Source organism: Centroberyx gerrardi, chromosome 17 (genome assembly GCF_048128805.1).
Source record: "Centroberyx gerrardi isolate f3 chromosome 17, fCenGer3.hap1.cur.20231027, whole genome shotgun sequence".
In the NCBI taxonomy this organism is placed as follows: domain Eukaryota; kingdom Metazoa; phylum Chordata; class Actinopteri; order Beryciformes; family Berycidae; genus Centroberyx; species Centroberyx gerrardi.
The window spans coordinates 5,922,863-5,949,136 of NC_136013.1; the positions used below are offsets into that span (position 1 = coordinate 5,922,863).

Below are 26,274 nucleotides of genomic sequence, written 5' to 3' on the forward strand. Positions count from 1 at the left end.
CGAAAATCCTATCCCATTAGGTATTTTTAGCCTACATTAGGAAGGAGGTGCACATGGAACTATTCGTACTCTTCAGGAGCAGATGCAAGCTGAACAACATCTTCTGGAACTGTTGTATGTAGTTACTGGACATAGATTCACATAAATATATATATATCTTCACATTTGTATCAACATTTTAGAATCAAGTGCAGGAGTTCCAGTGAAGGCTTGTTAGCTGATGTATGAACTGCAGAATCAAGCAGTGAATTTTAATTTCAAGAGAAGAGAGTCAACATTAATCTGGGATATTTCTACATGTACCACTGCACAGAATTTGAGGTAAGTATAGGCTATTTAACAAGGGTGAAATTGTGAATTCCTATGTAGAAACCTGGCTTGGATGCTGGATGAGGGGGATGGGTGTGGGGGTTGGGGAAGGGTGTGTGTGTGTGTGTGTGTGTGTGTGTGTGTGGGGGGGGGGTTATTACATGGACACTTCCTATCACAGATGCTTTCTTTAATTAGGCCCACGACACCTCCAGAGAGCTCAACAGTTAAGTCCTGCCATCCCAGAAGCAGCCACCTCTACATCCGCTAAGTTATTTTTATTCATTACCAAATGATTATACGACGCAATTTAGACGTTCAAAATAGTTGCACATCAGCAGCGGCTTATAGCCACTGTGTTTGAGTTGCTTCATGTGAGATACTGCTGTGTGTCAAGCAAAAGCAATTAGAGGGGATAGCGTAAGCAGTTTTTCACAGAGGTAGTAGTATGCCGTACATATAGTAGGCACCATTTATTTTTTGATGACTCCTCAGATGCGGAATTCAGCTTGTGTAGCACTTGATCACATCAAACGGACCTCGGCGATACAGCCGGCGCCGGGTCTGTTTCCAAAGCGAAAACCCCGCACGCAAAATCCATCGAGAGCCTGTTCACGCGCTAAACTGTGATTTGCTGAATGTAGCAGGAGACGGGCCGGCTCGCTCTTATTCCCCAGCCGTGTGCAGCCGGATTCCAGGAGCCCGCTCTGCACTGATCCCGCTAAGTAATGCTGAGATGCCATCTATTCTCAAATTACCTTGAGGAATGGGCCAACGCCTGGGAGGAGGAGGAGGAGGGAGGAGGAAGAGTGGCTAAACAAGAGCATGGAGCCCAGCCCACTTGGGGATCTAACTAACACGTCTTAAAAAGCAGAGAGGAAGCCAGCCTGAGTGCATCCCTAGACTCCACTTCTGGAGAGCAAAGCTGTGAGCCTCTCTCTCTCTCTCTCTCTCTTTTTTTTTCCTCTGTCTCTCTCTTTCTGCACCCCCACCCCTCCCCTCTCTCCCTCTTTCTGTATCCCTCTCTGTATTTCTGCCTCCTCCCTCACCCATCTCTCTTACTTTCTCCCTCTCTCTTTGTCCTCCTCTCCGTCTCCCCCACCCCTGTCTCCCTCTCGCTGTTCCTCCATCTCTCTCTCTCTCTCTCTTCTCTCTCTCTCTCTTGCTGCTACGGCTGCAGAGTGTCATGGCGAGAGAGCGAGTCAGAGAAAGGGAGATAGTGAGGTTAGGAAAGAGGGAGGCAGACGACGGGGAAGGGAAACAGACGGAAACGCGAGAAGACGAGAGCGGGGAGAGATGTGGAGTCAAATATATAATGAGGCAGGGAGCACGAGGGAGAGAGAGAGAGAGAGAGAGAGAGAGAGAGACGGGAGAGGAGGGGTGGGGAAACAGGAAAATGTAGGGGAAGAAAGATAGAAAGCAAGAGCAGTAGATAGAGGGTAAAGGAAATGCAGGAGATGTTTTCTCCCCTTCCTTTTATTTCCCCCCAGTGTCACCCTGATTATATAAGTGCCACGTGCTAAAAATAAAGCCTGCAGTACAAACTGTGAATGTGAGGCTGTGTGTGTGTGCGCGGGTGTGTGTATCTGTGTGTGCATGTGTGTCTCTGTGCGTGTGCTCCCTCTTACACACGCATGCCTGCACTTGATGCACATAAAAACACACACACACACACACACACACACGCACACGCACACTAACCTAACGACAGTCACGTATCAGACGGAGCACACATGCAGCAGCGATGAGCCGATGCGTTCGCGCAAAAACACATTCATGCATGCACACGTACAACCCAGCCCGGCGAGCCGGGAGACGGGCGCAGATTCTCTCCGGTTGCCATGGCGACATAGCCTCCTTCAGATGGAGAGGAGAAGCGGTATGACTTCCTGGAGGGACAGAGCAGAGCAGAGCAGAGGCGCTCCCACAACCAGCATGCATCACATCATCCACCCTGCCCTTCCCTCCTCTCCTCCTCTTTCTCTCTTTTCATCCGCTCCTCTCCTCCTCTTTTTTTCTGCTCCTCTCTCCTCCTGTCTTCCCTTTTTCCCTTTCCTCTCCTCTCACCTCTTCTCCTGTCTTCTCCTCTCTCCTCTCCTCTCGTCTCACCTCTCCTGTCTTCTATTTACTCCTCTCCTCTCTTCTCACCTCTTCTCCTGTCTTCTCTCCTCTCCTCTCCTGTTGTCTCACCTCCTCTCCTCTCAGGCCCTCCCCCAATGTTTCATGCGCCTTGTTTTCTTTTGTGTGTGTTTACTTGACCCAGCCCCGGCTTATTCATAAATCCCATCACCGGCCCTCAGGAGAGGCCTGGCCAGCTCGGGGCCGGGCGCCGGGGGCCGGAGGCTGAGGCTGCGGTGCCATCAGAGAATTGAGGATGAGGCTGCTGAGGCCACTGCTCATCCCCTCCACACCTTCATCAGTAATCTCCTCATGTGCTGCTGTGATGTGCTCCCCTCCATCCGTCTCTATAAGGGCCTGGCAGGCAGGAGACAAGGGCCTCTTAGAGCCGGTTTCATCTGTTTTAGCAGCGCGGCTCCTCCGGCCAAGGACCACATCACATCGACTTCCATCAGGAGGGAGCCCGGGGAAAAGAAGGGGGGTGTGGAGGCTGAGAGTGGAGGGTACTGTCGCTGGGAAAATGTGATCCATCGCACTGACATTTGGAGCTGTGGCGAAAGAGCAGCGACCCAAACACTAGCTGCACTCTGGTGTTGAGCGCAGGTGATTCTTAAGATGAGAGCACGTGCATTCATACAAACGGCTGCCCTCACATTGGTAAAACGCTACAAGTGTTGGACTGTATGTGCATTCACCAGCATAAATGCAGGAGAAAATATTATGCATACATGCACAGACACGCCTGCGTGCCCTCACACACACACACACACACACACATATAAGTATATAGCCTATACAAAGACCCAAAAACCCAAAGACTTTGCAGCTACATCACACATTTCCGAGCAGCCACTGCTGGTGCCATCATGGTGTCCATTGGAGACTTGGCTGTGCACAAAATAATGTCTAAATATGTAGTCTAAATATGAGTTGTAGCTTGAGAAGAGTCAGCTCAGTTAACCTATAACCAAACAGCTGTTTTTTGGCTTCGTTAGCTAGCTAACTAGCCAATAGGCTAATATGAGAACAACCGATTAATCTTAACCGTTAATCTTAACATGAGACTAGTAGCTAGTACTTACAATAGTTTCGACTTGATACATTAGCTAGTGTGCAAACAAGCCAAAGTCAAAAGTCAAAATCAGCACAGAAATTAACCATGTCAAACTTGGTTTTCTGTTCAAGCTGCCATGTCTTAAGTTTAAAAACTCAAAATGCCATTGAGTCATTGTTGGCCAGGAGCAGAGGACCTCCATTATGGCCGCCAGAGGGTCCTGAAAGCCCTCCATAAACCATAAACCAGTTTAAACCAGACAAGTCACTGAAAAACATTGTGCATTGTGATATGAAACTTTGTGAAAAGTTGTGTTGTTTTTTATTCACCATCATTGCAGGTTTGATATCAACTCTTCATTGCATTATGCTCATTATGCTCATAGTGCTCATGTATAATGTATCCTTAGGTGATATGATTAAGCCTGGGCTTGAATCCAGATTGAGAACTCATCCACATTTGGTTGCGGGGCGACTTGGACGGCTTGTAACCCCATAGCCTCCAAGCCGGCCCCTGGACTACATTTGCAGAATGTGCTGGGTGGACTCTGCTCTTACACACTCCTGTGGCCTGTGGACACGTTTATGCACATGGCACACACACACTCTCATACAGACACACAAACATACACACACAAACACATTGTATGTGCATCTAAATACTCGCATATTCACACGCGTATCCTCTTCTCACTTGGACATGGATACACCTTGTAACTGTAACCATGTAACCCTGCAAAAATCCACTTGGTCTCTTCATGTCTTGTCACCAATAAAAGGCTCGATGTCATCCCAGAGGGCTTCTCACATGACCAGTCGTCTACACATTTTACTACTCATCCCAAAGTGACCCCTACAGCCCGCTGTAAAATGCTGCTACAGCAGTACGCACAGCTATACATACTCACAGGCCATCTAGGTACTTGTGGGGAGCAGCTACCAGTCTCTATCTATGTCTGTTAGCATTACAAAGCCATCAATTCCTACTATTTCACAGCCTGAGAACAATGGAGACAGCCGACTATGCAAAAGTTGACATGGCATGGCGAACGTCACGACAGGCTGACAAAAATAGAAAAAAATAGATGCTTAGATTTCATTCACAAACAGTCTAAAAATACCTGATTTGGAAGGGAAACTTCAAGCTGAGGAGGAGTGTGTACCCCCGCCAGCAGGTTTTTTTTCTTCCCCAGCCCTACCTCTCCGTGCGTTTCTATCGCTCGGCGCATTTGCCGCTCTCTCCCTCTGTTTCCCTCTCCGTCACACAAGCCTGTCTCCGAACCAGATCAAGAGGCTGGAGAGTCCCGCGAGCTCTCTCTTGTCTTCCCTTCCCTTTTGTCAAGCTCTCCAATTATAACCGCGTTCAAAGACCGGACCCTTATACAAAGAGCACTTTATACACTTTCATTTTTCCATTCATTTTCATCCAAAACGACTTTGAGGCCCATGAGAAATGAACGGGAGTCTTACATGCTTGTTATATTTTCCTGAGAGAGAGAGAGAGAAAGAGAGGGGGGGGGGGGGGGGGGGGGGGGGGTAGAGAGACTAGTGTGTGTTGTATATACGTTTGTTCTTCTAGTAGTGTTATAACAGATGCCACACTAGAGGGAGAAACCAATTTGTGGATGGGGATCATATCTTGAAAAGTGTGGATGTTAAAAAATAATGATAAAAACATTATTATTGAATATTATTTCTGAATGCTGTTCACAAATAAAAGTGAATTGTGAGCGATTTGTGTTCGCTTATTCAGAAATTGAAGCACATTGGACACAGTAGACACTTATACTTTTATTATATATAGTCTACTGTGTATTGCGTGCCGTGTACTGCAGTATATGTGCGGTCCTGTTGTCTTTGTGCAATGCTGTCTATACAATTCATGAAAACGGTGACGTAAGTTGACAATACCAATGTCACCACTGCTCTCTGTGTTTTAAGTACTGCCTCACAATTGAAACACTGCAGAACACACTTCAAAAGTCAACATAAAACACTTGCGTTATTCAAGTAAATGTGCCAAACGCAACCACTTCCTCAAAGGGGAAGTGCTTCCTCAAATGAACACTTAAGCTAATGCCTGTGCATATGCTGGAGATGAATAGATGACACTTTTAAATAACTTGTGTTTGCGGTTCACAGTGAAGATTAAACCCCGCCATTACTTCCAGCACCGACAACGAGATTCATCAGCGCAGAGTATTCTTGGGGTGGCAAACACCTGCACTCTTTTCCCGCCAAGGAAAGAGATCCAAGCCTGAGTGATGTCTTCCATCCATCATGCGATGATTAAATCATTACCTTACACCCCCCCCCCCCCCCCCTCACCTCACCATTATGAACCAGACATTCATCAAGGTCCCATCTCTGCTTTTTGGCAAGAGGGGTGAGAAGGGAGAGAGAGAGGACGGTGTGTGTGTGTGTGTGTGTGTGTGTGTGTGTGTGTGGGTGTGTGGGAGGGGTGGGCATCCCTGCAGCACAACGCAGCCAAGCAGCTCCGGAAAGTGGGGCATGATGGGTAAAGACCCAGTGACCCGTCAGGCCTCCAGTCACACACGCTGGCCCTGCTGCTGCTGTAGTTGAAGAGATTCCAAAAATGAGATATCCACCATTTGAAAAACAACCGAAACCTTGTGTTACAAAACGATTGCAGGCCGAAATGAAAGCATGTTACGGTTTTAATATCAAACTTATGAGCCATATTGAGACCTTTGCTTACAAGGAAAGCCAGTCAATGTGTCTTTTTAAATACTGCTGGATGAATTACAGGTGGCAGGATGTTTTAGAAAACAGATATATGGCATTTTGGAATGAAACCGTTCAGTTGTTCCACCTCGATGCCACTCCCATCCCGGCTCTGACAGCAATTAAAGCAACCAATCTCACTGAGGCTCCTGTTCAATACTGGCTCTTCTACAAGGCACTGCTTTGAAACTGTGTGTGTGTGTGTGTGTGTGTGTGTGTGTGTGTGTGTGTGTGTGTAATTGAGAAAGACTGAGACAGACAGAGGGGGAAAAAAAAGACTGAAAGACAGAAAGAGGGACAGAGAGAGACATCCAGAGAGACAAGTGCGAGAGAAAGAGAGAGGGAGAGTCTAGGCAGAGCGAGACGGAGACGGAGACAAATCTCGACGGAGGAGAGAGGAAAGTTACCGACACTACGGTCTGAACTGCTTCACAACAGGGACACTCAGCATGGAAATGGAGTCTCTGCTCTGCCAAAGGTGAATCCCTATTTATGGGCCACAATTAGCATTACATAAGACCTCAATTATTCAGCTGCAGCTCTTTCAGGCTTTCATCTATTAGTCATAGGCAAAAGAGCCCTATCAACTCTTATACACACACAAACCGGTGAAGGTTTGAGTTTCCTCGGCAGCCACCGAGCCTCGTCGGTGTGTGTGTGTGTGCGTGTGTGTGTACAGCTGAACGGTAAACATCAGGGGCGGGGTGGGGGTACGGGGCAGGGGGGGGGGGATCGTACCGCTGTTCTCGTGACAGAACTCTGTTTCATACCTGCAGCTGGAGGCAAAAAAATCTACAGCTTCTTATGAAATCTCATTCCCGGCGAACAATCCCTCATCAATCTATATCTTCCCCAAGTCGGAGCCGGCCTCCCCTCCCCTCCCCTCCCCTCCGGGCGCCGCGTTCGTTCTGTTCTCCTTTTATTTCGAGCATTGCTGCATTCATCAGTAGGCAACAGAAATTCTATACCACTTTTTTCCTTATTGACATTCTGATGAAATGGCCTGGCCGCAGATGACAGGCAGCAGATTCCCATTAGCCGGGGCTGCCATGCAGCGCGCCGCTTCCTGAAGACAAGATATACCATGTTTAACCAGGGCCCATCAACGCAGGAGCGCCCCCACCTCAGCTGTCTCTCTCCCTCTCTCTCTCTCTCTCTCACACACACACACACACACACACACACACACACATTCCTATCGTCACACTCGCACTCTATCTTTAATCTGGGCTGGCTCAGAAGCAGGCCAAACTTCAAACATCATAAGATTAAAAGAGTCTCCTTCTGCCTTTATCTCGACGCCAAATTACCTTGTCAACGTCCGCTTGGTTGTTCACTCAAATGAGGTACCAGATCGCTTCAAACTTGAGCAAAAAAAAAAAAGAAAAAAAGAAAATAGTATAGCATTACAACTGGTAATTTTGACGGATCGACACTGCAGTAATTGCTCAATTAACAGTTTCATAAATAGTGGCAAAAGGAATTAGAGCAATTTTGAGGATGTCGAAACATCAAAGGATGGATTTTCACGAGAGGATAGATGAAAAACAACACAGGCTTCAAAACGAGCTGTTTTAAATATCTCAGAGGATTGAGGCTCGCGAACCAGAGCACAGAAAGCAGGGAGGAATTGGGGGGGGGGGGGGGCATGTCCTCCCCCTAATGTTAGAAATTGTGACATTATCCCCCGCTCGCAATATATGTGAGGGTCGCCTGTGTTTCTGGTGACTTTGATGTTGACATCTATAAGTCACGTAGAAATTGCAGCTTTTTTCCTTTGGTGATTAGTAAGTAAAGTAACGCCGAGTTCTTTCCCAAATGTTTTCTCTGCAATTTTCATCCTGACATGTGTCCATGGAAACATCCTACAGATTTCATCTTAAAAAAAATTATTGTTGTTGGTCCCAGACTCGTTACGTAACGTTTGCAGTCTGGTTGCAGATTCAGTTTTAAATGTCCAGTCTGCACTCATAATAAAGAATTAGCAAGCATTACTGTAAAGCAGGGTTGGAGCCCATTCACTTTCAGTTGAATTCAAAACTTATTATGTCCAACATATAAAGAATTTATTAAGAATGAAGGCTTTAACATTGTTATTATTTTGAAGCTTGAAGTTCCATGTCTTCAGTGTGCTCAATGCAAACCTTCAACTGCATTTTATTTACAGTCACGGCTCTCAATCTCATTGAACTTGATAAGAGAAAAAAACTAATTATTGTGTACAGTAGCTAATGTGTGAATGTGTGTGAATGGCCCTTTGGCATTTGTATGGCAAGTATCTTCAAGGTCTTCCTTAAATTGTTAAAATAAATATATATACTGCATCTCTCAAAAATCATTAAATAGTTGTTTTAACACATGTAAAAGCTGCTTTTTGCTAAATCTGGCATGCTCTCTTCTAAGAAAGCACGCTTCCAAGCACTAGCACTAATATCTCTCCCTACTCTGAAACTGTGATTTATTCTAAAAACTAAAAACATCAATACAGAAGCGTACAACTATGAAATGCGGTAACACGGATATTACTCTGACAAAAACGGTAATAAAGGAATAGCGAATGAAACAGGAGGAAATAGGGGGTTAAGAGAGAGGGAAAGAGGGAAATGCGACACTGAAGCCCTTCTCTGTTGGCCTACTGGGACTGTATAGAGAGATCAAACAGAATTCATAGCATTGAAAGTTTTAATTAGGCCTGTCTCTAGCCTCCCTGCCTTTTCTTTATGAGCTCTCTGACAATGAGAAGGAACACGTGCTGCCTGTCTATTTCTGGTTTCAAAGACCTGGCTCTCTCCTAACACCCACTGTGGTACGGTCCTGCACAGTTCACTCTGCAGCGCGCCGCATTCATCTCCCACGGGGGCCACCCATGGTAAGAATGCATGCGCTCATGGTACAGCGAGGTGCTTTGGATGAAAGTGTCAACCTAATAACGCAGTATGTATTTTGTCATGTTTGTGTAACTATGTGTGTTTGATGAGAAATACCAGCCCGGTCTCACGAAATATCGTGAAATAAGCACAACATCTTGAAATGCAAATACGTGCTCCATGCATGAAAAGCGAGAGAAATATGTTTCCCCACCATGAAAGGATTATGTGGAGGAGACACGACCAGATACAGGAAGCAGTCTGAAAGTAAGGGCTTGGAGGTCAGGATGATGTATGGGCGGATACATTTACCTTCATCTCCAATGAGCCGGGTCCCATCTCAGACAAAGACGTTTACTACAGTGAGATTTCATTTTCAGTTTTTCTTATTTAACCCTGACCATAACCTTACCAAGTTGTTTTAGATGCCTAACCTTAACCAAAGTTGTTTTAGTTGCCTAAACATAACCGTAAGCGTTTCACACGATGAACACGTGAAAAATGGTGTGTCCATTTCTCGCTATTGTCACTTACATAATCCTTTCGTGGTGGAGGAATATGATCTTCACATTATTTGTGTCCAAAACATGTGACGCATTTCAGAGTTTGTGCTAATTTCACGAAATTTTGTGACGTTTTCGTGTTGTGAAAAAGGCAGAGCAAGTCAAATAAACAGGTCAAGCAGGAGTCCTTTACCTTGCATGTTTACAGTATATGAGGAGTTTTATTCCAACAGTCAATATTTCCATTTTGGTTAAAAAATACATAACCTGTTCATCATTCAGTGAAATATAGAGGCTCCAGTCTATAAATGCGTTATCATCTTGTCAACCAAAGTCTTAATTAATCTGCTAACCTCTCCAAAATACCAAAATTTGTTTTCATTTTTTGCTATCAGTCATTATGTTAGAGTAGGTGTCACTTTCTTCAGATGATGGATATCTCATTTCACAACAAAACCTTCCTTTCTGTTCACGAGTCTGACCGGTCGAGGTTGAAATGTCGCTGAATAAACAGCTAAGGGAGCATCAATCTAGTGTGCAGGTTTTTTTTATTTTTTTTGTCTTTTTCAGTATGTGATCAACCAACACACCAAACAATCTCCCGCACATTATCTCGCTATCTAGCTGACAGATTTGGCCTGACTCTCTTCTTTATCCTCTGCGACTCTTCTCCGGCTGCAGATTTTCACGGTGTCGGCTGCTATAATCAATGCTTGTCGAGAGGAAATTCAATCCAATCTACAGTAACCGGGCCCCAGCCTTCCCCTCTTCCCCACACCTGGTCAAGCCTCATCAAATCTGCCAACACGCCGCACGAGGATCTGGGGGGCTCAACTCTCATTTTCTCTCTCATTCCTTATTCACTCTTTCCCTCTCTCTCCTCCACTCATTTCCCCCCTCTCTCTTCATCTGTCTCCCTCTCGCTTTCTCTGACTCTCTTTTTCCCTCATTTTATGTATCCGTCTCACTCTGCGCCTCCCTCTTTCTTGTCTGTCTCTGAGGCTATCTTCCTTTTGCGCACACACACACACACACACACACACACACACACACACACACACACTCCCTCTCTTTATCTGTCTCCTCTCTGTCTCTCTCTTTTTCTCATTTTCTGTCTCTGTACCTGTCTTTGTCTGCACCTACTTCTTTCTGTCTGTCTCTGATGCTGTCTCTCTCTTTCTCTTTCTCTCTCTCTCTCTCTCTCTCTCTCTCTCACACACACACACACACACTCCCTCTCTTTATCTGTCTCCTCTCTGTCTCTCTCTTTCTCATTTTCTGTCTCTGTACCTGTCTTTGTCTGCACCTACTTCTTTCTGTCTGTCTCTGATGCTGTCTCTCTCTCTCTCTCTCTTTCTCACACACACACACACACACACTCTCTCTCTTTATCCCATTCTGTCTCGCTCTCTCTGTCTCTCTCTTTCTCTTTCATTTTCTGCATCTGTCTCTCTGCATCTCCCTCTTTGTCTCTGATGCTACCTCTTTCTCTTACACACACACATTCAAAAACACTCTCTCTCTCTCTCACTCTGTCCCACTCTCTCCCCCTCTCCTCTCTCTCTCTCTCTTTGTCCGTCTCCCTCTCTCTTTACCCGTCTCCATCTCTCTCTCTCTCTCTCTCTCTCTCGCTCCCTGTATGTTTCATTTCTGCGCCTCCTCCCCGCTGTCCCGTTGCTGCCACAGTTGGTGGCATGTTGAAGAGCGCCGCTACACCGAGTTGGATGAAATCTAACATGACAGGTGCCACGACTGTGGTAGGAAGGCAAATGTACTTTTCGGAGTTTACATCCGGAAACGACACCCTCTCATTTCTTTTGACATTGGTCTGAAGCTTAAAAAGGTTGCGTTCCCCATAAATAATGCGGTTCAAAAATAACCTGCGCGTACATATTTTAGGAACACCCAGCACTCCTCAGGCTGTGTGCTGCTACATCACACAGCCGCGGCTTTATTTTCCGGTTCAATTTTGCATATTTTGGAAATAAAGTGGGACCAAGGACATTTATACACTGCATGCCTGACCACATTTTAGCACATTCTGTAGGCTGTATACTATATATTTAGTGCAATGGGACAGTGTAAAGCATGAATACACATATTGCTCTAAATATATTAAAACATTAAGCATTCTATAATTATGCAGAACCAATTTACCTCCAAAGCAGTTTTACACCTCATCCCCACTCCTGTGACTTTATGAGCGATGTCTATCCACTGAGTTCTGAATAGCACTCAATCCAAAGCACAATTACAGGTTGAGACAGAAGTAGGCCAACATCCATAAAGAGGGGAAGGCGCATACGGAGGAACTGCTGAGGGCTTAAATAATAAATATGAATGGGGTGAGGAGGGGAGGGGGGCGGGGGGGGGGGCGTGGGGGTTGGAATGGAATTAGAACGATTCAAATGAAAAGAAATTAAGATTGAGATAAAAGGGAGGGGGAGGAAAAAAAGAGGATGCAAAAAAATAGAAATGAAGACAAAAATCCAAGAAAGGTTGCTCGAGAATAGCGTTAGGCTGGGAGAGATAAAAACCAGGAGGAAAAATGCAGGGAGGGGAGGGGGGAAAAGAAGGAAAAAAAAAAGCGTAAGTGAGCGAGAGCACGGGCCCCCGACACGATAAGAGACAGAGGAACATGAAAAGAAGAAAAGGAGAGGGAAATGAAAGGGGAGATAGTGCAGGAGATTAGGCTGAGTGTTGTAAAGAGAAAGAGGTCCCGGAGCCCTTGGCACGGCTGTGATCCCGGCAGCGTAACCTCTTCATCTTTCGCCAGCTCCCTCAACATGACAGCTCTACCCATCTCCGGACCCCAGAGGGGCGGCATGGGCACACTGTGTTTGCCAAATTGACCCGCCACACCCCCCCCAATGTCTCCCCACCCCTCCCCACCTCCCCATTACCAAGCCTTTAGCGTGTCCAGCCCCTGCCACAGCCTCAGGTTGGCCAGCACCAACTATGGGTCTAACTCATAATCACTTGCCATTTGACATTTATTAACAACTAACAAAGTAACACAGTAAACACTGACACATTGTACAACTGCAAACAGAACCTCACATAATAACTGAGCAATTCCAGACATACAGTTTGTGATGCACGATATATCATCAGACTATCAGTATCGGCCGATTTAAAAAGCAATATCGGTATCGGTCTATTATTATTTTTTACAGCCGATATCTGGCCGATTGTAGAATTGGATTGTGTCATTTTTGTGACCTTTTTTTCTAGGCCTGTGTCATTTAATACAACTGTCAAATTAGCAAAAGAATAAAAAAACTAACATGGTCTTTTGTTTAAAAATCACTTAATTATCTTAAGATATGCATGTCTGAAAAGCTTAACCTGTTTTGCACCTGCACTTGTACTAAGATTCTTACAAAAGTGCATATCAGTATCGGTCAATATGGGTGGGAAAATATTGGATATCAGTATTGGCCTCCAAAAAACACATATCAGTGCATTCCTGCATACAGTACTATAGTCAGTAGACAAATATACATTTAAGATTAAAGTTCTGCGGACCATAAGACCCCATACATTTAAACCCAGGTTGTTCAATACCTGGTGCAGATGAAGAGAACAATTGGGGATTGAGGTTGTAAGTTTAAAAATATTTGCACAAATGAGGCGCAAAGCGAGAGAGGAAAAGAAATACAAACTCTGGGTGAGCCAAAGAAACCCAGAGGGGTTTAAAAAAAACGTCACATCCCAAAAGAGAAGGAGAAACTGAAACAAGAAGCATGATAGACAGTGGACAAATATGCAATTTATCTCTACAGATATGCATTCAAGATGCAAGTGCTGCTGAATATAGACCTAAAGACCCGGCATTCACCAGACCCTTCAGACTCCATGCATATAAACTGAGGTTGTTCAATACCTGCTGCAGGTGAATAGGATAATTCCTCTGAGGGCTGGGATTTAGGTTGTAAGTTTAGTTTATTTGCACAAATGATAAAAAAAAATTAAAAAAAGCGGAAAGCGAGACAGGAAAAGAAATACAAACTCCATGGGTGAGACAAAGAAACCCAGAGGGGTTTATAAAAAAAAACACCTCATCCCAAAAGAGAAATATAGAACTGAGGTGACAAAAAATGACAAAAACAACATCAAAACTCAACAAGAAGGAGAATGACAGAAAACCAACAAAATGCATCAATAAGAAATAAGCGAGCTAAAACAGACTGGAATCGCCCTGAAGTTGCCCGGATGGGGGCAACTTCCCCCCGTCCTGCAGAGCTTGTGGGGTAACCTTTAACCTTAGCTTGTTTACGCCTCCCTGCGGCCTCGGCGCTCTGCCTGCGTCTTCCTGTCAAGATGCCATGAACATCATCCTCTGCTCAAGTTCTCCTGCCATGATTTGTATTGTGCTGTCTGCCAAAATCCTCGGGGCTTGAAGTTAGCAGACAGCATTCCCCGTTGTGAGCGTAAGTGGGAGGGATTGCTACGCTATTACCACATTCATTTTTCAGCCTCTTCAGGGATGTGGCACGCTCTGCATAAGGGACCCTCACCCCCCCATCCTCCTCCTTTTGAGTTTGATGTAAATATCATCATCCAGGAGAGCGTGGAAAGCCCTGAGAGTAACCCTTCCCCTACTGCAGAGCTAATAAGTCTGCCACTCGACTATCAACAGGGAGGATTAGGAGGAAAACAAAAGATCCATTTCCTCTCCTCAGTGAACCCGCTCTCTCCCACCGGCACAGATGCATCAGGGTGGAATAACACACACACACGCCTACACATACACACACAAACACGTCCGACAGGCGGTGAGCGTGCCGCCTGTCTCCGACTCTGTCCTGGAGGCATCATGGAGAGGCGGGGAGTTCGGCTGGTGATGCCCCCGAGGGCCGGAGCGTTTTCCCGCGGGAAGCAACGTCGAGAGAGGCGGAGAACAAAGCAGTCGAGGACGGAGGTGGGATACAAAATGAAGATTTCCGGCGGCTGATTACGAGGCGTCTCCTCTCTGCACCGAGCCTCATCTGCCTCTCTGGTGCCATCTCTCTCCTTAAGAGACACCATCACACCAGCTCATCAAAGCATCATTAGCGGCGCTAATCAGCAATTGGCTTTTTAGGACTGAAGATGCTGCTCAGCGAATACTACTATGAATCAGTGACGGCAGTATCTGAACCAGACATCCAATTTAAGTATAGACAACGCATCCCAAATAAAATTAGCCTATGTTTTTTTTATCATAATTAATCTCAGAATTCCCGCTGGCTTTGTAAAAGTCCTCAAGCAAAGTGTGAGGCTCTGCCTACGGTAATTCAGGTTTGAAACACAAATAAAGCCACTTTTAAAACATGAATGTGAATTTAAAATGTGAATGTGGAGATCATGCCTGCGCTCCCAGTTTGCACCACAGTGCTGCTGCCCCTCCAGGAGAGCGGTGAGGAGGGGAGGAGGAGGAGGACGAGGAGGAGGAGGAGGAAGAGGCTTCGGGGAGGGAGGTGGTGGTGGTGGTGAGGGGCGGGCGTGACGTGCAGGAATAGGATGAGGGTAGCGAGGAACTACTGATGCATTCTGGCGCATTTTCTGCTGCAGCACCCTGGGAATAATGTGGAGAAGCCAGTTCCCCCTAAAGCAGGTCCCCTGAGCTGCCTGCAGAGCATGTCGGTCCAGCCTGAAACACGGCGAGCGCGGGGGCTGAGAGGAGTAGCCCTGGGACTGTGGAGTGTGTATAGAGTAAAACTGGAGTGAGATCACAGTGAGTATCAGTTCAATGTGTTTCTAAGCCAAGAGAAAGAACACCCCCACTGCAGGGATGGAGGGCTGGGGGGGGGGGGGGAAGAGGAGCAGTTACAAGGCTGCTACAAGCCTGATAATCAAAGCAGTGAGGAAAGAAAATGTGAACTTAGGGCTTCGAATGCTACAGCCCCCTTGTGATTCGTGGCAGAAGAAAGTGTGGAGCCACTGACTCTTCTTTGACTTCAAACCCTGCTTTTGTGAAATCCATGAAGTGAGATCATATCGAAATAATCCTGTGTCACCGTCTGGGGCTCAATAGGGCTTCCTTAAATGCTAGCCACCAGCTCTTGCCCTGCCCCCTCTCAACCCGCAAAACCACTTCAGGACAGGACAGGACAGGACACTTGTCTGCATGGGGTCAAAGGGCAAATACAGGAGTATCAGATGAGGCTCCTTCCGGGGTTCACAGCACTAACGCATGACACTGACTGACTGGACCAGATGAGTACGGTGATGAATTAGACAGGACTGCGAAAAAGAGAACAAGGAATCCTCTGCCTGGTGCGTAAGAAACCATCTGTTCCTCCTATATCACCTCTCCTCCGTCCCTCTTAGTCTTCATAAGTCTTCAACAGCGGTTTGTTTGGAATAAACAGAAGAAGAACTGGGTAGTTAGCATGAGCAGCGATAGCCACCATGGCTGAACAGACAAAGAAAAGAGCGCCAAGTACAGAAACTCAAACTGCATCAACAGAAAATCCAAGGAAAAAGACAAAGTCACAGTCCCGCCCACACTGTTTGATTGACAGGTGATCTCTGGGAAGTGCAGTGCAGAAACAACACAGCAGTGAGCGCTTAGCACCAAAGATGTCACAAAAATAAGCAAAACAGGATCTCACAGATTACCGCTTTATGGAAAAATTCTTAAGGGAGTAAACCCACTTCCGTTTAGAAAAAAAAAAATCCTCTGCTTGTTTATTCATACGTTCACCTTTACTGACCCCTGTCTGCCTTTAGGGTTGCTCAGTGAGGCATTTTGTATATTGGTCAGACATTAAGTGCCGTAAGCTGTATTCACACATTCAAATCACCGTTCTACATTGGAGAATTTGCAAACACACCAGACACCCTCATATGCTTTCCATTATTGTTTCAGGCACGAAAAGTCAGACAACAGCAGAAAAAAAGCCCTAAAAGCCGACAGCTTCTCTCATCTCCTACAGCCTTTGCAAACCCCCTAGCCGTGCTCAATGCAACCTTAGCTCCTCTCGCTGTGAGCTGTATCGATTTCTAGTCTTAATGCTGCTGCGCTGTGCATGGAGGAAGGTGCTGTGGAGCGGGACTGACCTTTATCAAAGTATGCAGATGCTGGATGTGGGTGCAGGGGCAGGAAGGGCACCTCCACTGGCACCCTGGACTGTCACCCTGGCAGGCAGGGAATGAAATGAGAGCAGCGACCTGTATTGAACGCACCACTCTTTATCCCTCTTTCAAGTGCAAACCCACATCCAGCACTACATACAAACAAAATGAACTATTGCCAAAAGCAAAAGAGAGAGGGTTGCTAAGGGCATGTATGTTGTTTAAGGATAATTCCTGATCATGATTTTTTCAACCTATTTTCCTAGTTTTTGCCGTCACACCGATCGATTCTGATCAAAATTTCGTCAATTACTTCAAATGGAGCCACGTACCTCTAATACAATCCAATCCAAAGGGACCAAACTCAAACAGTCAAACCCTGAATGTGATTAAAACACGCGCTATCAACACAATAACACTCACACTGCAGTTACACGTCTTTAAATAGCTGTGATTAAACAATTATCACACAACATTTCAGTTAATAATATGTTATATATACTTTTTGGTGTTGCTCACACACTTCCTTGCTCACTTTGCTGGCTGCCGGCATCTTCTGCTGCATTCAGGTCATATTGGCAGAAGCGGATGAGTGGGATTTTGCTGCTTCAACTTTAAAGTGTTCACGTGTTTTTAGTCCTTGGAACGCCCACAAGGCTCAGGTTGAAAATAATAACATTTACCCTTTAACTGGAGCAGATTATAACTTATTTATCAAAACATCTTACCTGAATGCTACCTGATTTGACCCACTATCCCCCGTCATCACCCCTTCAAGTACAAACACACATCCAGCTTTACATTCCACCAAAATGAGCTAATGGGGTGGAAAGGGTGGAAAAAGACAGTGGCATTTGAAGGCATATAATCTGTTAATCAAAGCATGTTACAATGAAGTGAAACATCCTACTTTGAATGCTTTGAAGTACAAATTCGCATCCCAACAAAATGAATTAATATTAAAAAGACAGAAGGTGGTGGGTGTATAAGAAAAAAATCATTTCCAAAATGTACATCATTCAATATCTCTAAAATATAGAGTATCCAGTCTGTGAAACAGTCAACTGGGCACTTAAGTTACTTTCTCTCCTTTATAAGCACCATAATTTGTTTGAATTTTGTACTATCAATCATTTTGTAAGAGTCTGCGTCATTTTTTCTATCTTTTTTGGAATTAAATCAACCGATTGTACAATGCACAGTTTATTTGTTAAAACATCCTAGCTAAACGCTTTGATTTGACCGACTGTCAAGTGGGTCAAACTGATGCACTTACCTCGGTCCTAACCCCATTAGGCTGCAGACACTGTCAAAAGTTTGGGGAGCCAGAATATATGATCCCCAGTCAGATTTACACACAGACACTCAGGGGGAGTCTTGGAACTGGCGACACGCCCTACACTGAATTGTGTTATAAATAAGCTTTAACTTAATTGCATTCCCCCAACTGGGAGGAACAAACGCAGGGCCAGCATATTTATTGCCACTCCAACCTGTGTGTGAGTTAGTGTGTGTGTGTGGGTCTGTGCAGTATTTGCAAGCAGGAGCCGAAGTGCAAAAGCTACAATAAGTTAGCTATGATAAGAGGAAGAAGAAGAAGATGTTCCCATGAATCTTGTAGTATGCTTCTGGATGTGTTAAAACCTGTGCATGTGTGTGTGTGTTTATGTGTTCAAAAACTAATCACAGATGACGCCGGACGGAAACCGCAAGGTTTTATGGGTATAAGGAGACAGATGTTAACATGTGATATGCAGCAGTTACTCATGCTTGGAAAGACTAGCATAAAGCAAGGGCAATCCGCAGTCTGGACTGATGCTCATATTCAGTTATTTCTTCATGTGTGCTTAACTGGTATGAACACCAGAGAAGGTAAATTATGGCAAAGAGCTCAGACAAGTACATCATGCTTAGCTAAAATTTCTAACCTGGCGGGATGAGGTTACCAAGCTTGTGAGTCCATGTCACTTTTGTTTACAAGCGCTTTTAATTGGGTGGTGTGAACCTAAACGAACCAAATACAAAAATGCAACAAAGTAAACCGCTTTACCAAAGAAAACAAACTGTAAGTGCGATTGCACCCTAAGGCGCCATAAAATACAAGAACACATCCCAATTTCTGAGACAACAGAAACTATAAGGCAATAGCGTGAATGAAACAACAAAAGTAAAAGCAGCGAACATGATTAGCGAAGCTTGTGATCCTCCTGGTTGCGGCTGTGACGGCTGGCGGCTGCTGCGGGGCGGTAAGGTAAACCTCATGGGTCTATTCCAGGACGTCTGGAATAGTGTTGGCAGGGGGAAAAGCTGCGCGGTCAGCGGGAGAAGGATAAGTGTGGACATGTGTTCTGTCACTCATGAAGCCAAGAGGGGTGACATGCGGGGGAGGGGAGAAAGTAAAGCCACGCCTCTTATTATGATCGAAATGTAACCCCTATAAATAACTCAATACCTGATGCTATTTATAAAAAATATGAGGCAGGTTTACAAGCACATGCGTCGAGAGTCATGCTCAAACAGGCGTGACCACAGTCAACAATTACTTTAGCTGATTCTGGTCCATCCGCTGCACACCACTCATTTGTTTATGAATCCATCAGCGCCTAGTTAAACATCCGTCTCTCCGGGGATGGAGCTTCTCCACCTAACAGCTGTGTTATCTTCACTCGGTCAAAGGAAACAGAAGCCTTCAACCTTTACCCATTTATTATTCTGGGCAGTGAATTCGCTCTTCCCAACCATCAGGCAAATTCTGTCTATACCGCTGCAAATGTGTCCATTTTAGCCTCACCTCTTAGGAGGCACTCTTTAACTTGAGAGTCACTTTATAGCTTTGACCGCCATAAAGTGTACATTTAAGAAACTCATGGTGCCTGGATGAGGTTCATATCCATTAGTTCGCAGCGGCAGCACTGCCACCAAAACTATTAAACTTCATCCTTCGTGCTGAGAACTATTGTCTGGCTAAGAATTGGAGTGATGTATTCCAGAGCCCCAGATTAGGACCATAATAAATTTCCACTCTGGTTGATAACAATAGGCCCAAAGTGTGTCAAAAGAGATTGAGAGTCAATGCCTCGTAAAACAGGGGGAGAGAGAAAGGAAGAGCAAGAGAGCTGAAGCATAATGTGGCCTAATTGTCCTAAAGGACATCAAAAAGCCCCTTGCCCTTTAGACAGGGAGCAAGCTCCACTCTCATTTAGTCATAGCAATTAACACTGAATTAGCAGCAACAAAGAAAACTGTTTTAACCTCGTGCCAAATAGGGAATCCCTCTGTTTTTTCAACGACGACGCCTAATGGAAATAAACATAGCATTCCCATTGTCAATTTCCATACATGCCAGTGGTAGAATATGAATGTGAAGGCAATGGAGGCAAATAAATTCAGCATTTTCTCATGTCGCGAGCGTGAGAACGACCCTGAGGAGAGCTTTCAAGGCAGCGGAAGAAACATCATTGTAATTACGCCTTTAGTGAATATTCTACACATTCATCCCCTTTGTTTTGTGTATGGAAATGTTCTCATGAATCTTCTAGTATGCTTCTGGATGAAGCTGTCACTTCCACTGCTCCTCTTTGTCTTTTTTATGGATGCACGCAGATTCTAATTCATCACTATCCGACTGTAATTATGGAAATTTCTGGAGATTGTTGGGAGTTCTGTAACAGCAGTCTGCCATTCTACAAAACATCCAGAAGCCTCTGAAGGGGGAGGGAGAGACTTTCACATGAATATTTGAGCGTGTTCATGCACATGAACAATTTGCCGTGTTTAACTGCTTAATTGAATTGTAGCATATATGTTTTTGTGTAATCATCTACGCACCAGTTATCATTACTCTACAAACATTAAATTCTGACTGTATATATGTAAACTGATAAGTATAGTTTAATATCCATAGCATGTCTTGCACCGTCCCTTTGCATTATATGTAAGATCATGTTTTCTTTGTAGCCTGCGTGTCAGTATGGACTGTGAAACTCTGTAAGTTGTGAATATAACTCTGCACCAATGTCACCAAGACATTTATTACACTTAACAGATAAAGCCATGCTGATTCTGATTAGTTTCTTATCATGTTAATTCCTTTATCTGTGACTACACCTCTCCTCTCCTCTGCAATGTCAATGGAGTCACTGCAAATGGCAGGAGTTTACATTGACAGCTGTGTTAAAGCAACCATCTGATTTTGGCTCATGGTAAAAGGGTCAGAGGTCGGGGCACTCTGAACTTTGGCCCTGCCCTCAACCTCATCCACTCAACCTGACAATTCATCTACATGTAGTGCTTTAAATTACAACATAAATCTCTGCATGTCCTCAACTCATAACAGAAGTCTGATTCTAAAATGGACAGAACTGGATGAGAATCAGTTTGAAATGGTTTGAAGCAATAATTATTTGAACATACAAGTATGATTCTTCTTCCAGATCATGACTACTTATCAATTCAGTGTCTCCTCCTCACACCCGTAACTCCTCATGTCTGATTCTAAAAGAGACACAGCTGGATGAGAAGAGGGCAAAATCTATCTAGCGCTTCCTGTTCTTCTGACATGTTCTGAAGTGATAACCATTTGACCATACAGTCTGATTCTTCTCCAGGATCGCTAGTATTTATCAATTCACATTGTGTCAAGTTGTGCACCCTCACACTGGAGTGGTGCTGCACTGTAAGAACATCTAACTCGCAGCACAATGCGCAGCACAATGAACCGATCGATAGACCAGCATTCCTTCACAATGCCGACAACATCACAGCAGCCGCCTAATAATAGTCTTTCGCCACATCACCCTCCCACCCCCCCCCACTCAGCCTTCAGCCCGGGCCCAAAAAGCATCTCTCACACAAATCAAGCTAAACCCCCGGGGGCTCAGGAGGCCCCGAGAGCATGCTGATCACCCTGACACTCATCCCCCCCGCCGCCGATCCCCTGGGCTGCCTCAGTCCTCAGGAGCCCAAACCCTGGAGCTCAGACCCTGCCAGGCAGCCAATGCACCCTGACTGGGTCCTCACTGGTGTGTGTGTGTGTGTGTGTGTGTGTGTGTGTGTGTGTGTGTGGTGGTGGTGGGGGCTGGGGTGTCAAAGAAGCATGTCACTTTGATTCAGTGCCTGCAGTCCAATGTGTGAGATGCAAGCTGTGAAATAAACAAATCAATATTTCTCAAGAGGCGCCGTTCTGTCCACATACTGGTATCCCGGAGCATTGCTGTACATGCATGGCAGAAAATGCTGTAGCATCATGCAGTACATGGGCCCCATTCTGTTCTAGTTGCACTACCTTGCTATTACTGCAACAATGCCAAACATGTCCACTCTGTTGTAGACCCATGTGTTTTTGCAGTGCAGTACTTTACACACACAGCACAGCAGACAAGGCTGCATAACATATGCTATTTGTGTCACCGCTTTTATACAAACTGCCTTAGATCCAAACTGTAAGCATTTTTAGCCTGGCTGCCCCCAGTGGGAATCAAACCTCCAGTCTCATCAGGGATCATGTCATGGTTTACCCACTGAGCTGGACAAAGACCACCATGTACTCATGACGGCATGAACCTGGGCCTAGCTCTTGACCTCTTTTGTTACAGTATGTTATTTCACCCCTCTCTCTCTTTTATCCTTCCTGCTTCTCTACTGCATAGTATCAAATAAAGCAGAAATGACACAGAAACAATCTTTAAAAAAAAAAAAAGAGCAAAAATCCTGAGCAGGACAAAACAAAAGCAATAGGGATTACAGAAGCAAGGGGAGGGTTACTTAAGGACTTCCTGTTTCCACAGTTGTGTGACGAATCCCAAAGTCGAATCCCTATTGCATGCAACACACACAGGATTGCTTTGAAAGTGCTCTGATGAGAGAAAAATCTCTTGACAGGGAAAACAAGGGGATATACAGAGTGCACGCTCAGATGTGGAATGCTGTATGCTGAACTATGTATAGAAAAAAGCTTTTAAAATTCACTGAGTGATGAGCACAAATAGCACGTGAATATGTTAACAAAGTATGTTGTTATTAAGTGATGTCAAGGGCCACAGAAGACAATTCATCATAAGCCTCAATGTACTGCAGATCAAAGGATTTTGTATCAAAAACTGACGCTGAATGAAGTGTGTACCTTCCAGACTACTAAATAGCGTTGGATCATTGTTAAGCAGGTTTAAAACTGTCAAATTGCAAATATTAAAACAAAATACGCAAATCAGTGAGTCGCATAAACAAGCATCCACAGAAAATCAATCATTTATGACTCCTAAAAGCACTTCATTTTCAATAGCCTTGGGTGATTAAAAAACAGGCAAATACTGATGAACAAAATAAATGGCCAGCACACACATTTATACACACTAAAAGAGCAATTCTGTCCCAACAACCAGCCCATTACCGTGAGAAAATTAAATTGGTTCTCTTACCAGGTCTCGTCGTTTTTGAACTCGAGCTCTCCGTAGGTGTCTTCAAAGTCCTCCCCTCCTCCTTTGGCGAGTCCCTCCACGGTGCGATAGGGCACGATGACCGTCCCCCTCGCGCCGGAAGTCCTCAGCACTTTCACTTCCATAATGCCTATGCTCTCGCTAACATGCACCGAGTCGCTCTCGAAGGTGAAGATGCCCGAATGGTCATCATCCAGAATGGTGACGGTGGCCACAGTGGGGAAGCCCAGCATGGCCTTTGGGTATGGGAGACTGTTGGGGGACAGCACCTCGTCCTCAGTCTCCAGGACGCGCAGATTACTGAGGCGCACAAAAAAGTGCTCATCCTCCTCAAAGATGTCGTCGTCTATGATGCCGATGCTAATTTCCTTGATCATCTCTCCTGGTTTGAAGACCACCGTGCCCTCTGTGAACTCGTAGTCGGCCCCAGCGTTGGCCGAGCCGTCCTCCGTCTTGTAATCCACGTAGATAGTCTTGTTGATGTCGCCGCCCTTCCTGGTGATGGTCAGAAGGGCAGCGCCACAGTTCTCGAGGCACTGGTAGACAGCGGGCTCAAAGGCGATTCGAGACACGTACTCCTCCGGCTCCTCCACATGCACCTCCTGCACACTGGCACTCCTCTTGGCCTGCTCTGCGACGTGTTTCTTCAGGATATTGCCCGCGCCCGTCATCATGCGCGTGGCCTGGATGCGGTAGAAGGCACGGCTCTTTTGCTGGTGCGAGAGAGCGTAGTAGTTGGCCATCTCAACCAGCTGATCCAACTCTTTCTCCGGGTGCTTCTGCTTCAGGTCTTTCAGGATGCGGATCATATCGCGCCGGGACTCATCCACCTCCTTGCCCTCAATCAAACCAATGAGATTGCTGGCTGCGCCTCCATCCACAAAGTGAGAGTTGACCATCTTGCCATCCATCTCAATTCCCTTGGAGCGGTCGGTCTCAGTCTCGATGATGACGCCCCGGTGTTTGTCGGTGCGATACTTCTTGTGCATGAACTTGTAGAAGAGCAGTCGTCGGTCTGCCACCCAGGCGAGGATTACGCATATGGGGAAGAAGGCCAACGTGAGTAGACCCTCCCAGATCTGGACCACGTTGGGAGAAAACACAGCCAGGATCATGTAGAGCCAGATGTAAGCGAAGATGCTCCAGCCTGCCGTTATGAAGAACACTCTGAGGTGTTTGACTTTGCGGACTTCTCCTTGGGGAATGACCGACACGCAGAGGCCGATGATGACAAACATATTGAAGGCTGCACTGCCAACGATTGTGGAGGGCCCAAGCTCACCGGATTTGAACTCATGTCCACAAACCTCAATGACAGAGAGCATGATCTCAGGGGCAGACGAGCCCAAGGCCATGAGGGTGAGGTTGGAGACCGTCTCGTTCCACACCCGGATAGTGGTGGTGGTCGTTTCCCCATTGGGCCTTTTGATGACAATCTCCTTCTCCTGGGAGGTGATGACCTCAATGGCCGCCATGAAGCGGTCGGCAATGATGGACACACCGAGAAACATGTAGATCAGGGCCACAAAATACACAATGACCCGCGCGATCTTGTCTCCCATGGATGGATCCTCGGGATACCAGATGGGCAGGATGATCCCTGGCTGACACTTGGAGTTTCCCTCGCAGGTCCCATTGCTGGGGGTTACCAAAGGGCTCGGAGTGGTCCGGGCCTCTGCACAAAGGAAGGCTACAGCCACAGAGACCAGCCCCAACCAGAGGTAGGCGGACGACCCTGGCTTTACCGGCCTTGAGCCCTCCATGCACCCTCTTTCGTCTCAAGGGTCCTTACCACACTAACAGTCCCTCTGGGATCCAGCACTGGGCTGTGCTTTTTCTCCACCCACCACCTGAACACAACAGATAGAGACAACACAGGTTACAAGGATGATAATATGATTGTAAGTATTCATATTATACTTCTATTGCAAGAATCAATGAGTTTGCCTCATCTCTGTTTTGCATCTCTGATGTCAAATGAATAAATATTAGGAATTACAACTTCATATTAATAGATAATGCAACTATTACTTAATATTTTAACTTATTTATTTTACTTATTATGTGCATTACTTATTAGAAATGAGCGTTACGCATTCATTTTTAATCACACAATAATTTAATAATTAATGTAATAACATAATAGAATGACTATCCAACCCAAGGCTATTACCAAATCATTTTAAATCCCAAATTTAGTAGCAACTGCTTTATCATACAAGCCTGTAAGACTATGCATACATTTCACAGGGAGAAACACACACTGTGTCTGCAGCAAGAAAGAAATTTCCTGAATTTATATGAGTGCAAGTATTCAAATTATCCTTCTATTATGAGAGACTTCAATGAGTTTCTGCCTCCTACTTTACAAACGGCATAATCATGAGACCTTTGTGTTATCTATGAGCGGCGGGCTGGAAAATACTTTCCCATGCTCAGAAATGCATGAGATTTTCAGGTCTGTAAACCACTATGTGAACAATGTAGATAACATTATTTTTTGCTTAAAATAAATACACAGCTTGTGGGCTCATTTCCAAACATAAAAGTTTATTTTCAGTTCAGATGCGGGATATGGCACCCAATAATGTGGATTTGAAACTACAGCGTGATTGTCTGAAATCTCAGGGGTAATACACAGCTCTGAACCAAACAGCTCGCTCAGCAGGCATGCAATGTTGCCAAACTAAGCACTGTCCAAAATGTCGCATTGGCAAAAAAACAGCAGAGGGGAGGCAGGAGACCGTCAAGAGGCAAACTCAAACAAAGGGTACAGATGCCCCGTCCAAATCCATTATATACTGAGCCCTAAATGCACACTTACCACTTCCGCAAGAGAGAGCAGTATTACAATAACAATGCAGACATTGTCCGAATTCATAAAAGCTTAGGCTAAGCATCTTACGCACCTCTTCAACTCTTATGTGATAGGACTTGACAATTCTTTTGATGGTAACAGTCGAGGCCAGAGGCAATGGGAACAGTGAGCACAGTTAACCACTCCAAACTTATAAGATGAGAGCCTTTATGAGAGCGAACACAAGGCATTTATTAAGACTGGCCCTCTCCTCACCGGTTCCTCTATGATTATTTAGTGGGCCAGGAGGTCGGGTGGGGCCCCACTGCAGCCTCCACACCTCGGGGCCCCTGAGGCACACAGGCAGTTTAGGCTCAATTAAAATT

General features: G+C 45.4%; 1 protein-coding gene across 11 annotated transcripts in view; it reads right to left on the reverse strand.

The window, feature by feature from the left end:
* Nucleotides 1–24,854, reverse strand: part of slc8a3 (solute carrier family 8 member 3) — an 83,031-nt gene extending 58,177 nt beyond the window's left edge. For 10 of the 11 annotated variants that reach the window (XM_071896622.2, XM_071896631.2, XM_071896665.2 and 7 more), the window contains exon 1: nucleotides 23,074–24,854. In XM_071896622.2, coding sequence (XP_071752723.1) covers nucleotides 23,074–24,854 — 1,781 coding nt within the window. The remainder of the gene's footprint in view (nucleotides 1–23,073) is intronic. The other variant, XM_071896681.2, reaches the window with a different exon arrangement.
* Between the last annotated feature and the right edge of the window lie 1,420 nt (nucleotides 24,855–26,274).